This window comes from Hyposmocoma kahamanoa, unplaced genomic scaffold, assembly GCF_003589595.1.
Source record: "Hyposmocoma kahamanoa isolate Upper Pololo Valley unplaced genomic scaffold, ASM358959v1 104, whole genome shotgun sequence".
Taxonomy (NCBI): Eukaryota; Metazoa; Arthropoda; class Insecta; order Lepidoptera; family Cosmopterigidae; genus Hyposmocoma; species Hyposmocoma kahamanoa.
The window spans coordinates 92,051-109,802 of NW_020653348.1; the positions used below are offsets into that span (position 1 = coordinate 92,051).

The 17,752-nt window shown below is 36.7% G+C and overlaps 2 protein-coding genes across 2 annotated transcripts in view; both read right to left on the reverse strand.

Moving 5' to 3' along the window:
* Positions 1-14,746, reverse strand: LOC113238680 (androgen-dependent TFPI-regulating protein-like). The gene is made up of 5 exons (XM_026475520.1): positions 14,710-14,746; positions 9,911-10,104; positions 2,591-2,731; positions 1,317-1,537; positions 1-968 (listed from the first exon to the last, which is right to left on the reverse strand). The coding sequence occupies exons 1-5, from the start codon at positions 14,744-14,746 to the stop codon at positions 722-724; spliced, it is 840 nt and encodes a 279-aa protein (XP_026331305.1). The 3' UTR covers positions 1-721.
* Positions 13,443-17,752, reverse strand: part of LOC113238691 (androgen-dependent TFPI-regulating protein-like) — a 23,373-nt gene continuing 19,063 nt past the window's right edge. Inside the window, exon 5 of the mRNA XM_026475529.1 lies at positions 13,443-16,901. Within this exon, the coding sequence (XP_026331314.1) occupies positions 16,427-16,901 (475 nt within the window). The 3' untranslated portion in view covers positions 13,443-16,426. The remainder of the gene's footprint in view (positions 16,902-17,752) is intronic.

Sequence of the window (17,752 nt, forward strand, 5' to 3'; positions counted from 1 at the left end):
ACATAAAGTTTAAAATTTACTAAACGTTTTATTCGTTCACTTCATATAGATTTTGTTTGCTCTGTCGCACGAAACAAAGTATTTTTGACAAGAAAATTAATTCTCTAATAAGTGACTAAACATTACTCTATTTTTATTATTAGCTACTCCTTCTCCTTCCTTCCTTCATAAAATATTGGTTGGTGTCAATCCCGTTACGTTTAGTTCTAAAACTACTGACTCTTACATGAGAATTATCGGTAATCTGGTACAGGTGCAATTTGGTAAGCAGCGCGGTAGACTTTTAATATAAACCAGAAATAAGATCGGTCTAAGGATCGATCCCTGTGGTACTCCAACACTGTTACACCTGAGTATATAGCCTATTCTATTCATTGTTACATATTGTGTACGATATGTTTAAAATATACGACCATATTAGTTCAGTTCCATAGAAACAGTAATATTCCAGTTTATTCAACAGTATGTTATGTCTTAAATAAGCGAAAGCCTTCGATGAATCACAAAATATGCTTGCGAACCATACAAAGCTTTCAATGTACAGTGCAATAAACTATATCAATAAAAATATTTCTGATCATCATTTATTTTATTAGCACACCACGAAAAATTGTAGAACGATACCAGCGTGACTGCAAGGCATACACAACATTTATAGATGTTTTCATTAGTTCTGTATTTTTCCTCCATATTCCTCATGTTTATGTATAACTTCTTAATTCTATGATGCAAAATTCTCATTTTCAAATTTAACATTCCCTTTAAGCAGTAAATCACCGTTCTTTTCCGGAATTTCATCGTTGTTCTCCATTACTCTTTGTATAAGTCGGTTTATGGGGAAGTGAATAAAATAGAAAATGAATGAAGAAGCCCAGATGCCCATTTGGAACAGACAAACTTGCCACCAGGTCATGACTCCAAAGATTTTGTATAACCATCGATGTGCAAAGAAGTAAATGGAATAGTACCTGTAATGAAAAAGCAAGTAAGCGACGGAAAGTTTAAGTTATTTGCAACAAACTTAATAAAGTATTATGTGTTAGAGTCATTAAAAATGAGCATCAGATTACAGCTTCACTGCTGGTATCTTCTAATTTATTTCATCGATTCTTTCTAATGATCTCTGAAACAAGATCAAGTCAAACGTGTTTATAAGAGAGTCCCGAGCAAACACGGCATAGATTCTGTCCGTCTAACCGAGATTTTTATTCGTTCTGATAGTAAGTGACAATGTAGTCGAATACATAAATTAACGTTAAGTTACGGAAGCTAAAGGGAATTCCTTACTCTCTGGTTTAATATAATAGCATACTTACACAATAGCATATAGAATTCCAAGGCAGCCATTCAAAATCAGTTCCAATCTCTTATTAGTAGGTTCTCTTCTCTCCTGAAGGAAGGTCTCAGCGGCAACCAGGATCAGTATGTTGGTATGTACGCAATGGTTAAACCACCATGGGACCACGTCGTCATAGACACGCGGAAAGATCAACTCGCGGTCGATAAAGTAAAGACTCCAGAATATTCCAAAGACAAACTGTAGGAATGAAAAGAACAATATGATGTATTTATCTAAAAATAGTTTCATAAATGTGCCGAGCATGGATTATTCGAAAGGAACCGTTTCGCCTACAGTCCTAAGCGTTTCTTCGACGTGTAAGTTTAATGATGTTTTCGCTTACCGCTTATACACGTGAATCGGTAAACTGCACAAACTTCGAAAACAGTCAGTGGTGTTGGTCTGATGGAATTAGAGCTCAAGGTCTTTAGAATCGAGATCAGCATATTCCATTACTAGTTCTAAGATCAGGTAGAGTAGTGATAGCTGTAATTTCCTTAATATACAGCTGAATAAAACTTTAGACAGAGACTCTGATGCATTGAGACTGGTAATAATGCAGATAATACTGAATTTGATTAGTTCTGTTTCAAGACACAGTTAAACCGGAAATTAGTAAATCGTCGGGGATAGCGCAAACCTAACTAGCATTGGATAATTAATTCTGCATATCTGGCAAATGTAGCCAATTTGAATATTTCCGTCACTGCCACTGCACGTAGTAATTTGATTGGAATCTGCCTTTTTAACGCTTGTTGCGATTGGGCAACAGAAAGCCTGAAATCAGCCAATAATAACACCGTGGATCTGTTAAAGTGGATCTGTCGTCAGGTGCAGAGGTAGGCAGTGGAGTATCCGATTGTAAGCTATGCCAAAGAGAAGTATTTGGGGAAAAAATGCGAAACAATCACACCAAATTTCTGGTCACAAATTTCCTGTACTATGAATATCAGAATAACTGCATCTCTGATGACAATACTCAGAACGCCCAGACCAGAACCAACTTAGATATGTTCGTTTCCTAAATTGGCCCAAATCGGGAATCGAACCTGAAACCTCTTCATCAAGCGCTCATAGTACCTACTAACCGCTGTGCCACTGAAGAGCATAAGCATACACCGTAATCTGAACCCGACCACACGCCGCAGGCCGAGCCTGACCCCACCGTAGGTGGAGTACAGGGCTCGTTTTAAACATAGACATAGTGTCGAGGTATGCAGCACGCTTGTTTAACCTTAAAATGGTACTCACACAAGTACAAGGTACCACAAGTCCATTGTAGATGACGTCACGCCAGTAACGCACCCTGACGCCGAGTGAGGTATGTTCTTTATCTGCCCATTGCAACAAGTCGTGGCCAGATGCCAGGAACAGGTACACTGATTGTATTACCTGAAACAGATAACTATCTAGATTAAGCTAAGTAGCTAAGAGTGAATTTACCAGGCTACTTCTAGGCGGAAACCTGGTTACTTTGCTAATTTTTCTTTTCTATTCCTTATTTTTCGCCATCTTAATTTTCTCTTTGATACCATAGAGGTTTATCAGAAACGTAACAAGTCGAGGCCTGCAATTTCTGTAGTATATCTACACTACGCATGAGTCAATAATAAGGGGTGTCTGGCAAAACCCAATAACTTGTGAATTTTCGTGAAATGAGACATTTAAATCACTATATTGTACTTTTCATGGACTTTTCCATGGTACAGGGCTTGTAACAAAATTTCTGTTATTTATTTATAAATAATTATATTATCTAATTGGATTCCACAATAGAAAATCCAGCGTACGCTATAATGAATTAGATAACTAATTTTATTGATTTTTACCCTTACCATTATCAAATTGTAGTTGCATCGCTGCAATCGGCAACATTCGACCTTGTTTATTTTAGTTTTTTAGTGTTTGTTTGGTTATGCGTATTTAAAATGCCTCCGCCGATTGAGAATTAACTGCTGTGAAATAACCTACCTACTACTATAATCTGGCCGATTTGCGAAGGACTACTTTGGCAGCAGATAGATGTGACAAGCTGAGAATCGGGAGAAATGGCGCGCATTGAGAGAGGCCTACGTCCAGCAGTGGACTGCAATAGGCTAATGATGATGATGTGAAATGCGCGCTGTGATTCGTTTTCTTACTGTTAATGGCGATTGAAGTTCTACGTCAAATCTGTGAAGTATATGGACAGCTAAATATTTCTACATAAGTTTTGTTTTTTTTTAAACATCAAGTGATGGGACGAACATAACAGTTGCAGTGTCACTCAGAGCTTTAGAAGAGCAAAGATCTGAGGGGGCGCTACCACTGCGCCCGTCACCCTGAGACATAAATTGACAAGTCCCATGTGCCTGTAATTTCACCAACACCCTTATCCTTCAAAACCGGAACACAGTAATGCTGACATTACTGCTTGACGGCAGAAATGGGTAAGATGGCAGTACAACCCTGGACGAACCCTTTCACAAGGAGCTCTACTGGTACTATTTTATTGTTTATAGTGACCTTTTCAACCTCTTGGTTATGCAAGGGCACTATAACGTGTGCAAGCAAACCCGCACAGGGGCCATGTAAATCAGATCCCCAGACCCCAGATCACCCGGTTGTCAAAAGGCTAGTGCTTTAGGTGAGCCATTTCGGGTATTTTCCAGATAGGTACCGAATCTGTAGACACGGAAGTATATGGACAAAATATGAGCGATGGAGTGGTACGGAAATGGCAGCCAGAATGTTCATGACGAGGAACAAATTGGGTGACTTTTTGTTATTACTGAAGATTTGGTGCAGAAAGTTGATGAAATTGATACCTTCATCACCCTCCGAACCCGATTAAGCGCCTAGTAACTAAAACGTGTTCTTGCAATTGAAGAATCATTTTGGTAGTCAGCGCTACGAAGACGATGATGGTGTTAAAACGACCGTGTTGCGTTGGTTGTGAAATTAGGCGTCTGACTTCTATGACGACGGGATTCAAAAGCTGGTTGTAATGCCTTAATATTGGTGGAAATTATGTAGAAATAGATTAAAGTACAGACTTGCATGTAATACTTAATTCTAATATGAAATTCATTGACTAACACGATGTTTTACTGCCATATTCAATTGGTTTTTTTTTTGTGAAATTACTCCACTAATTTGTTATAATTATTAATACAAAGATCGAATAAAGAAAAATTAATTCGATATTGCTGAATTCAAGCCAGCGTCTTGAGCATACCAGGCCGACGCTCTCCCAACTAAGCTTTAGAACCAACCAGCAGACCCAACGTAGCGATATCTTTGAGAAATCTATGAAAGTTTTTCTTCACTGAGCCAGGTACTTTATGTTAATGAAGGTTCTTAACAATTTTTTTTAAAGGTTTATGACCAGACCTTTAGGCAAATAAATTGTAGTATAAAGTTAATTGACTCACGGTGTTTTATACATATATGACATTAAATTACTTTTTTGGGAAATTACTCCACTAGTTTGTTATAATTATATTAAAATAAACTATTAAAATTGTTTCGAATTGTTGACTCGTCTTTAACACGCTTTCTGAAATGAATTAAAACCATCCCATTTTTGGATGTTGGTTACTAAATATCAGTCATATACAGGACAAATATTTATCTATAGTTGAAAGGGCTATCAAGTCATGTTCTTGCCACATGTAATAAAGAGGTCACACGTGACATTATCTTACGAAGGTTTATTTGGGTTGTATGAGGGCCCTGATTAAATATTGATAGGAACACACCATTGCTCGCTAGGAACGTTTTGACTTTGCCACTGTTAGCGTGTCCGCTATACTCGAGCCACGCGGCATGTCGCGAACAGATGGCAAACGCCTGAACGGAATGACTCTCATCCCTTGGAGTATGGGCTAGGCACTGGTGTGGGACACATGTGCCGACACACTTGCCCCATCCTATCTCCAGCACACCAGCAAGAAGGCTAGCTCCGCAGCTGAGCAGGCGGAAAGAATAAAAAGTAATAAGTACCCGGATCTCAGCTTCGACTACCTATTTACAGCCTTTGAAGTCAAAACCCATGGCCCGTGGGGTCCCAGTGCCTTTCTTCTGTACAAAATTTTATCTAAAAAATTAATAGACTATCTGGGAAACCCTGCCCAACGCTTTAACATAGCAATACAAAGGGGGAACGCTGCCAGCATCTTGGACACCTTGCCGCGGGGACTCACGTATTAAAGGCGGTAAATAAGGAATTACGAGTGAGACCGCCCGTGAATCATACAATGTTTTTCGCCACATTTGCGAGTTATACTATGATTGCATGCAGGCTAACTTGACTATTTTGCCCCAAATAAGACCCTCAGGCCATTGACTTACAAATAAATGGACGACGGGTCTAATACAAAAACCACGAAAAAAATGTCCCAAGTCAACCTATTTAAAGGTAATAATAATAATAATAATAATAAAGTTTATTTTTCTTCCACAAAATATAGCTAAAGATTAGTTCACAAGTTTAATTTTTAAGAACAATAATTTTGTGGGAGACTGATGCCTAAACTAAGCATAAAAATGCCTGTGCGTCAGGCCACCAGGTTCCCACCTCTCAGTAATACAAGTACAAGAAAGAAAATATTACAAGGTGTAAAATACGCTATAATCACCAATTAAGAATATTTATGTCGCTTCTCAATCCACAGAGTCTCAGAACAACTAATTAGTTACGTGTACAGTATTTTTTGTAGGTGTAACATTGTAAGGTAGTGACATGTAAAGGAATATGAAAAAGCTAAAACGTTGAATTTAAATTGTAATGTCATCGCAGTACTGTCTAATTTTGCTTGCTTCGCTGTCAGTCGAACAAACGAAGACTAAAGCGTGAATGACGCTCAGTATACGATTCTAACGCCCTATAAGTTCGGACACTTTTTAGCGCGGACCCGACGTCCATATAATTGTAAGTCAATGCCTCAGGCCTTTTTTTTCTCATTACAAGGCTATAATGAGTGTGATGAAAATATTTTTATATGATACCAAGTAATTGGACGAAGAAGTTGTGTGCCTGTTGGTAAGCGATATACCTGTCCATAGCAGTTGTAGTGTCACTCATAGCCTTAAATCGTAAAGATTCGAAGGGCTTTGCCACTGTGCCCGTCACCTTGACGCATAAGTTGTTAAATCCCATGTGACTGTAATTTCACCAGCACCCTTACCATTATAAATGTGTATAAGCGAAAGCGCCATTTCGAAAAATTTCTCAAGCAATCATATTTTAACTTTTCACGACTGTTTTACATGAACAAAATTTCTAAATGGCGTTTTCGCCTTCTCTACGAAACACCGACGAAATGTTTTACGACAAATACGTCAGAAGTCTCTTACTATGAGCCTCATAAAAACCTCAAAGTCACTCAACGAGCTATGGAGCGAGCAAAGCTCGGCATTTCTCTACGTGATCGAATCAGAAATGAGGATATCCGTGGAAGAACGAAATATCACCGACATATCTAGAAAGATTAGCAAGTTGAATTGGCAGTGAGAACTATGGGCCTATGTTCAGCAGAGGACGTCTTTCGGCTGATATCATGATGATGATGATGACGTCAGAAGTTATTTGATGACATGAAATAAGTATTTTTTTATGATGCCAAGTAATGGACTAGTACGCCTGGTGGTAAGCCACACGCCTATCTATAGCAGTTGTAATGCCACTCAAAGCCTTAAATCGCAATAATCTGTGGATCACTGCCCCTGCGCGCGTAACTTTGAAACATAACTTGACAAGTCCCATGTGCGTGAACCGAACCGGAACGCTGTAATCACATTACTGCTTGGCGGCAGAAATAGGTAGGTAGCAGTACTTCTCTATACGGATTTGTTCACAATGAGCTCTTCTGCTTCTAAAGTCAATTATCAACCTACCCCATTAAGGAGCACAAGTGATAGTATTGTTTTGCTATACAATCGTTGAAAAGGCACCCAATGTGATCAGAGGTTATTGACACGGCAAAGTATAGATGGACACGCAGACTGATTCAATCACGTGTGTTGATAATGATATTAGAGAACTAGACGACCCTATTTATTTTAATAGCTGCGATAGTATATTTGGGTCATTTTATTGAATAAAGGACGAATAAAATCTTAGAAAAAACCCTGACACGAGAAAGCATACTTTAAAAATTTAAAAATAATTATTATTATCTGGTAATTGAAATTCAAACGGCTTTTGATATTGAAAGCCGTAAAGCCAAGTAAACCAAATAGGGAGATAAACTAGTTCAAATTCATAGGTAAGCATTATTACACTTGAAATCGTCACAATGGTTAAACTCTACCGCTCATTCGTAAGGCAGATTCCCCTGAGAAGAATGAGCAAGAAACTCTAGGGGTTGCTCTTTAACATTTACAATATTTATTTATTTTTATTTGAAACATCAGAGATCGAGACCACCTCCATGAGCTAAACGGGTTACTACCACGGATTTTTGTCATCCAAGTACGCAGAAGTTGTATAAAGTTTTTGTTTCACTATAGTTTTAAACCTCGTGAAAGGCAAATTTTGTATATCAACCGGAATCTTGTTATAGAAGCGTATACATTGCCCCTTAAATGATTTTTTGACTTTGTGAAGACGACTATCAAGAAAAGCTAGTTTATTTCTATTCCTCGTATTAATGTTATGTCTGTCACTATTTTTCATAAAGAAATTACTATTCCTTTTAACATAAATTACATTTTCATAAATGTACTGTGAGGCTTGTGTAAGAAAGTTAATTTCATTAAACTTATCTCTCAAAAATACTTTGGAGCCCAGATTGTAAATTGCCCTTACTGCACGTTTCTGCAGGACAAAGATTCTATTGATATCGGCGGCATTACCCCAAAGCAAAATGCCGTATGTCATTAGACTGTGAAAGTAGCAACTAGCGAACTTAAAATACACAGATTAGGTAGGTAAAAGCTTAACTTTTCAACAATCGGTTACCGGAAAGTGCGTTAAACAGGACTCATCGCCTAGTTTGCTACCCTCAGAGATAGATATTTTCTATAAATTTAAGTGGGACTAATACTGGTACACACAAGAGTACAAAACTTCGAAAACATTAACAACAGGCCTCATCTACAAATTCATGGTAGCTCAGCGTGCGATGGAGCGAGCTATGCTTGGGGTTTCTCTGATGGACCGAATCCGTAACGAGGTCACACGTCAGAGGACTAAAGTGACCGACATTGCTCGCAAAATCAGTAAGCTTAAGTGCCAGTGGGCCGGGCATGTCTGCAAGAGGATTGACCGCCGATGGAGCAGACTTGTTCTGGAGTGGCGATCACGTTAAGGAAAACGTAGTGCAGAGACGCCCTGCGGTAAGATAGACGGACGACCTGAGCAAGGTGGTCGGCAGCGGTTGGATGCGGGCGGCACAAGATCGGGAGAGTTGGCGTGCTCAAGGGGAGGTTTTTGTCCAGCAGTGGATGCGTATAAACTGATGAAAAAGAATCATCAAAATCGGTTCACAAAGGCCAATTTAATATCAAACGGAAGAATATGAAACGCGATGTTGCCAATGTTTCGGACGATATGAGTGAAAGAGTGGCGGAAAATTGGTTCCAAAGAATTGAACGCTGCAAACGTGCTCACGGTGGTCATATGAACGAGATCGAATTCCATTCTTAAATGTACCATGTGTACTGCTATTGGAATATATTTCATATAGTTCTGCGTTTTATTGAAATACAAAATTGTTACGTCCTTATTGGAAAACTCCGAACATTTTTGGGATTGGGACGGTATCATCTTTACTGATAGTAATTTACGTAATAATTTTGAAAAGTTCATGAAAATGGTGTCACGGATCCGTGCTGACAAAGTCGCCCTTCTGTACTGCTTTAGATACGACTTTTGACTCACAGCTTTTGAATTTCAATTCAATTCAAATATTTTTATTCAAGTAACTTAGTAGTAAAATTTAATTACACATTTTAGGGCATGAAGCCCACGCCAGTTTGTAAATGTAGGGGCAGTTAATCCTGTGGTGTCGCATTGAGAGCGGAGTTGGGGCTAGCACGCACGCGACGCACCAGAGACGCACACCTCATCAACACCCGGAAGACGTTATTATATTGTGTCCGCAGGGATCTGTAAGCCCCTTTCGTGTAGTCTCGCCACAAGCTGCACGTGTACAGGGAGGCAGAGAACGTTTTGAAGAGCGTCACCTTTACCCTACCGTCCCTTTCCATATCACTATTATATTTCACATTCAGACAGCTCATTTCGATCCATTTTTATTTAACCGACTTCAAAAAGGAGGAGGTTCTCAATTCGATTGCATTTTTTTTATATGTATGTTGTGGGATAACCGATTTTGATGATTCACTCACTTTCCGTAAACCGGTTTCAATAACACCTGGCAATTAGATGGGATTCCACAAACTTATAAGATCTTTTTTTTATTTTTATTGAATTGTTATTCAATTATTTTTTTCGTGAAATTACTGAACTAGGTTCTTACAATTGTTAGTACAAAGATCGAACACAGAAAAACTTCCTTCGATCTGGCCGGATTCGAACCGACGTCTTCTAGCATATAATTGTAATTATTTAATTAGAGTACTTACAAAGTTCCAGCCAGTCAAGTAGGCAAAACGAAATGTGTACAAGGTTCGCAGCTTATCTTCATCACTGTTTTTTAAATACTGCTCTAAGCCACCGGTATAAGAACCTACATAAGCATGATGGTATATGAAGATGGTATGCAAAACTGTTCTCCAGTACAACTTTGCATCACTACGATCGAATAGCTTTTCATTTTCTGTTATTAAAAAACATAAAATGTTATAAAATATATTATTTCCTTTAAAAATAATTTCCATTTTTATATAATAAAAAAAATAATTTACAAATCATAAATATTTTAGAAAATACTTTAAAAAATTCACTCGATTGTATTTTTTGCAAAATTAGATTATATAATTTAAAACTTATAATTAACTAAAGTAATTAAACACCCAATGGTTAGGGCGATATTGATTACTTGTATCACAGAACGGCAGACTGCATTATTTTAAAATAATTTCGTGTTGCCAGTTTCGGTTTACAAATTACCCAAAGAGATATTAATTTTATTCATAATTAGCAGGTCGACTAGCTACTCTACTATTCTAATTATCATACTTCTATTCGTAGCAGTAGAGGTCCTTGTCAGTTCCTCCAGGGAAATACTGCCACCTTACCTATTTCTTCCACCAAAATGTGAGCATCGCGAGCTTCCCAGTGTATGCTATCGATATAACAGGGTAAGAAGAATGCGAACTACTTAATTTTTTTTATTTTAATACTTATTCATTGCGGCCATTTTAAAAATGGCGGACAGGAGCTAAGGCTTAAGAATCTATACAACACTTTGGAAAAAATATATAGTAAAATTGATATAGGTACACTGATTACCATACGGTTTGAAAACACGATTCCTGGCAATTTTCACAATAGAAAAAAAAGCACAAACTTATCTCTTAATATTACAAAAAAACCGCTATATTTAATAGGTATTAAAGAGTGGTTGCGACAAAGTGGAGACTTTTAGCAGAGATGCAAACGCGCGATTGTATGGATGCTAAATATCGTCATGTGTAACCGCTCTTACATGTACAAATGATTTCTTTTTAATCAACTGTACTAAATAGAATGCGTATAGTACACGATATACATTTTTCAAATAGCTTTAATTTCTTAAAAATAAATTCTGAAATAAAGACAGCGTCCTTGCTGCTCGACTCAAAGAAAATGAACCGTATACGTTGTATGCATAAATACTTAGCTCTGCTAGCCCTTTTCCACCAGAGCTGAGCTAAGCGAGGTTTGGAAAATGAAGTAATCCTATTGGTGGATTTTTTCCTCGCACAGTGTCCCGCCACGTGGCACATCTGTGGTGGAAAGGCAGCCTTAGTACAGGAAAAACTTGAATTCGAGCTGAGGTATTAATTAATTAATACTAATTATCTCCCAAAATATCGGGTAAACTAAACGTGTCTTCCGCTAGGAATTCTGATAAAGACGAGTTTTGTAAACACATTATCTCAACTATGCATGTTAATAGATAACATTGAACAATTAGTTTTAATTGACAATTGGAGATGCACAGAGTGTAACACAAACTTCATAAAAATGGAAGTGAATTAATTTGCTACTAGGGCAGGGGTTAAATTGCACAAAATACTGCACTTGTATTGAACACTTTGCACGATTTAACGCAAGTCACAGATGAAGTGGGAAAAATTGTTTTACTAGATCAAATGTTGTAGGTATTTACTATTGAATAACGATCTCACAAAAAATATAAGTACGATTTTTCATATGAGTGCCGTAAAAATCTAAATAATGCCTAATCACTCCAATAATCACTCCAAAGGTCCAAGTTATAATGTCCAGGGAACTAGTCTGCAAGCAGGGAATTCCACTCCATAGCCGTTCGCCGTATAAAAACACGGAAGAAATATAGAAATATAGGATATAGAAACGCTTCGTGCGGATCTATGGAGTATCCACAACACAGGGGTGGAACCTAACCTACGCCTAGTCCCACGGTGATGGAAAAGGGAAGGCGGAATTAAATTGTGTAATTCCGTCGCACACTCTTCCTGATATATCCTATGGCAGGCAATTTTACGGCGGTGTTCAAGGCTCTACTAATTCCGAAGCCTCTTGCCACGCTTGTCAATTGAATCCAAGGCGGCCAGTTGGTATCAGAGCCACCCAAAAGTGGCAACAGTATTCCATGTATTCCAGTACTTTAAGAATGTGTTACATGATAGGATGTACTTTATCCGATCATATAAAGTCTTGAACACAGCATAAAACGAATTATTTCAGAATAAAATATCTTACTTTGCACATAAGTTTTGTATGGAGTATTTCTCTTTAAGTAGGTGAGAGCGGAAATGTTCCTGTTTTCAAATAACTTGAAGTTTTATACTGAAAATGAAGGATTTGATACAACATGTGGAAATATTGAACAAATGTTTATCGCTTTTTGTAGTATTATAAAGTTACTTCCACTAATATCTCAATGGGTTTTTTACAGAGTCAAATTTTTGACAAATTTCGGAGCGGCACATCTAGTCCGCCTTTGGGGCAAATTGTTCCACTCAGATTATGACAGGATAACAAAGATTTTATTAAAAGAAAAAACCTTTTATATGACTGTATATATGTAATATTTATGCTATGCACAAGTGCACAACTAAACTTTAAAACTTAAACTACATTCTTGTTCATCAGTAATATTATTTCATCGCTCATTTCGTCATCTGAGTCACAGTTGAGACACACATAAATGACTCTAATTCTCTTTGTCTAAATATTTGACACGAGAATGTTTGTACGCGTATTACTAAGGTACCAACAAAAGAAAGAATCATCAAAATCCGTTCACAAATGCGTAACAAACACTCAAAAATACAGGCGAACTTAAAATTAAAATACCGTATTCTACAAGTAAAAGAGTTGGCTGTGATAGTGGTTCTTGAAGTATTTTCTATATTTTTAACCGACATCAAAAAAGGAGGAGGTTACAAAAAAAACACATACAGCCGAATTGAGTCGACTGTATGTGTTTTTTTTGTATGTATGTTACGCGATAACTCCGGTATTTGTGGACCGATTTTCATGATTCTTTTTTTGTTGGAAAGGGGGTACTTCCACAGAGGTCCCATTTCATTTTGAAGAAAATCATCCACCTTTAATGGTGGCTGTTCACGCATGAAGATTCATTTTTATAAATAGCGCCTAAATTTTACTTGAGGAGCAATTATTTTAATGGTTGATTTTGCTATTTCTCCAATTCAAGGCGTTTTTCTCTCAATATACTTTGAGTAGTGAGAACCGATTTTTATTATCTCCAGTGTCAAATCCTGTGTAGTGGTGAATTTAAGGATATTTCAATAAAACTTAGCAAATAGACGTAAATACACATACTTTTGAGGTCGTTTTTTTAGTACTCTGTACTGAGATTATAGTTATCCAAAAACCTGTAGTATTTTTTAATTTATAAAATAAACCTACGGCATTACATTTCGTAAATAAATAAATGGAATGAATTTGAAATGAAACCATTGTAATTTTATCATAACATTTATTTACAAAATATATTCACTGATTTTATATACAATTTTAGTTATACACGAAATTTAGTTATTTTACCAAGTAAATCAACTAATAATATTATAAGTTAATAATTACTATTCTATATCTAGTTTTAATTACCTGATTCCTTGAATGATTTTGATAACTTATAGAATATTGAATGATATCAATTCTGTTACGTTTAGTTCTAAACCTATTTTGGTAAATCTAGACTCAGCTTCTCAATGAGTAGTTACACTGCAATGTCGTCTCTGTCTACAAATAATATAACTCGTACTAGTAAAACTATAGTAGCAGTAGCACCGCCACATGCATTTATAACTGCCGCCAAGCAGTAATGTGGGCATTACTGCGTTCCGGCCTTGAAGGATAAGGGCGCTGGTGAATCTACAGGTTTTATCAACTTTATGTTTCAGGGTGACGAACGCAGTAACAGTGAACCCTCAAATATTTACAATTAAAGCTCTGAGCTTCACAAAGGCACAATATGTCCAAGAAAGCAGTAATTTGAGCATTACTGCGTTCCGGCCTTGAAGGGTAAAACTACTGGTGAAAATACAGGCACACGGGTCTTGTCAACTTCTATTGTATCTTAGTTATTTATGTCAAATAACTTCAGCTTTTTAGTACATGTATATTCTGAAGTCGGTCTGTTTAATTTTACACCCAATTGAAAAAGGATTTAGATTACAAGACGAGATAAACATTATGAATCAGTATTGTTATTTAAAAATCACAGTGGTAGCTGCAGAAATAGATGTTCTAGGGATACTAATCTAACCTAATTCGAATGCGGTGCTCCAACACAGTCCATACAGAAAATATTTATCTACAGATATTAATTTTATTACATTTATAGAAAAGTTAGCTTGAGAATACCACATACCGTATTTCGTTGGAAACCTCCAAGGAAAATAACCGAGGCCGAACCAGACGGCTGTAGGTGGAGTGTATTTAGGGCGCTATAGTAAGTCCTGTGCCTGTATTATTCTCTCTAAAATGGTATCTAAAGTTATCACGCGTTCCATACTTCACTACGATGGCAGCGGTCGTCGATTAGCATTTTAGAAGTACACAAGCTGGTACTTGAGACGTTGGTCAAGTTTGTTATAGAGTTTCGCTTACAAATTTGATCAGCCACACAAACAGATAGAAGTATTGCTTAGGTCAGCCCCATATCTTTCTACATTACTTTTGATTATATTGACCCTCACTACCGCCCTTAGGGTATACGAGAAGGGTACTATAAGTTCAGATTCTAAGTTCAGGTTCTGACCCCAGATCAGCAAGTGTACTGGATTGTCACAAACCATTGTCACTGACTTCATTCGGTTCTCAAAAAGCTAGTGCCCCGGGTGCACATACAGTATACTCCCTATTTTTTTTGATAGATACCGGAACTGTAGTCACGCTTACTTCCTATTGCGCATTACACAACTGACGGTTGCCACCGCTAAGCCATTGACTCTAAAATCCACTACCAAATCTCCTCTTTATTGACCTAGGTCTATGAATAGAAGACATAAAGATGAATCATATTATATTATATAAAAGTTGTTTTTTAATTAGAGAGACGCTGACTGCCAACCTCAATGCCGACGACAAATAGCAGCCAGTTTCGTTCCAGTGGATGGAGCATTCGATATTATTGTAATAACACAGGCAGAATACTCCATCATACAATTTTAAAACCAAAAATCATCGACAGGACAGAAGAAAAAGAACAGCTCCTATTGTGAAGACAAAAAAGACAGTAAATGGATATCTGGCTGCGAAAATTATATAATTTCAACAAAGCAAAAAAAAATCTTAGTAATTTACCGTATTCATTTATTTTTTTAAACTACAGTTCAAAATAACGACGACAAGATGCAGTATCGTCAACACATCTGTCTCATGGCAAGGAATTTGTAACCTCATCGTTGAAAAACCATCGGTTAACTTATTAATATAAAGATCATTACGAAAAACATTGAGACAAATTCCTTCGATCCGGATAGATTCGAACCATTTTCAATCATCTGCCAACGTAGCATGCCGCCGCGATAAAGATATTATACAAATTCGAGTGATATACACAAATTTTATCACAATTGCTAACATGGCGAGCACCTCACAATGCTCATCATATTTTACGTCATATTTTTGTCGCATGGCCGAAACGTCACAGCTGATTTTAAACCATTTTGACACTTCTTCACAGTAATTTTATCAACGTCAAAATTGAGCGCGACGAACGAAATAAACAGAAATAATAAAAGCAAACAAATTTATTTACATAAATTATTGGAAAATGTTAAGGAGAACGTTTTAATACATGAGAGTAATTAGAAATATGTAAATAATAATAATAATATAAAGCAAAATATTTAAAAACTGAAACTACATATTTTTTGGTTTCGTCGTTTTCGCGGCGATCATTAAATGACAAAGATAGCTATATACGTAATTTCATATCATTATCCCTTTGCTTCAAAGCGTATAACAATGGTTCATTACCAAATAAACGAAATAAATTCAAAAAATACGTTTCAATAAAAATATATATGTCACGAGAAGGTTTATCTAGGGTTTATCACATATTGCATGCCATGCTACGGCCACTGACAGGCATGGTATGCTGAAGGCGCTGGTTTGAATCCAGTCTTACTTCTTCTTAGTGTTCGATCTTTACATTAATAATAATTCTAACAAATTACTCGAATAGTAATTTCACAAAAAAATAATTGAATATCATGGTAATACAAATCATAGTGATATTGGACAAACTTAACATCGGTTGACTGCCACTTACTTTGATTATAAAAATATTACTAATATTACATGTACACTAACCACACCATTCTTACACAAAAGTTGATACCTTTACATGAAAATACTGTTTCAAATTGTACATAAATAAAACACATACCAACAAAGTTTTAGATTATCAGAATTGAGGAAGAAAGAAAATCAACCCAGTTAAATAACTTAACCGTATTCCCAAAACTAAGTTAAAGGCTAGAATTTTCGAATTGACTTCTTAAATTTCTATATTTCAAACTCCACGATCTTGTTGAGAATGGGGGTATGTTTAAATCTGTATTACTATGTGTAATTGTGAATATATTCTTCTGGTCTCCCTTTAAATCTACCCCGTTAGCTTTTCCATCTCTGTTATCTGGAACATCTGTTTTTGTAGCTTCTCCATTTTTTGCTTCATTTTTATGTGTCAATTCAACAGTTTTTGACAAAATATTCCCATTTTTAAATGTAACGTTTCCATTTTGCAAATCACCGTTTTTTTCTGGAATCTCATAACTGGTCTCCTGTACTCCATGTATAAGTCGGTTTATGGGGAAGTGAATGAAATAGAAAATAAACGAAGAACTCCAGATGCCCAGTTGGAACAGACAGATCTGCCACAAATTCATGACTCCAAAGACGTTGTACAACCATCGATGTGCGAAGAAGTAGATGGTATAGTACCTGTAATAAAAAATATTAAGGGAAATAAATAATAGATGTTACTATGGAAAATCTTAATTTTAAACTTTATAATCTCCCAAGATCCAGAAAACTACAATGGGCAAAGTGATTGAAAGCGAGCTTGCGAAAGAAGAAGTTCCGTGATCAGTGCTGACTATCAAGTATATAACCAGAAATAGAGACGAAATGTCATTTAATTTGTTTGAAAACTTGTCAAATCATTACGGTGACAACTGCGCTCCGATTGGCCAACCCGAATTCGAAACAATTGACGGGTGTCGTCAATTGTTTTCAATTCGCTGTAACGCACTTGAGCTTTGCTATAATGGACGAAAATTGAAAGAGTACATATTTAATATTTAATTACCGAGAAAATGTGATTCCGTTTGTTTTGTAATTACATGTTTTGCTGTTTTTCCCACACCACCGAATGGAATAGCCCCCATAGTTAGACATATTATCTTTATTACAATAAATACAGAATAGTTATGGAATATACGAAGACGCCAACAATGGCGTACACCAGGTCAGTTGTTGGCGCTGTACTATTCCAGCTTTATAATTTGTAATTTCAGCGCAAACGAGAGTCGATATTTAAAAGCGATACGAGTATAAGGCCCATTTGCCTGATCAGTTGCTAGAGATGGATGGCCTTTATTTCGTTTCTATTTCTGGTTATATACTCGATACACAAACCAGAACCAATTTAAAAAAGTTGATTTCCCAAATTAGTCCTACCGGGAATTGAACCCCGGGTTCTCCGCATCCAGAACCCACAACGCAAACCAATTAGATCACCGAGGTCGTCATGTGAAGAGATGTGAAACTACAATCACATGGAACTTAGTGTC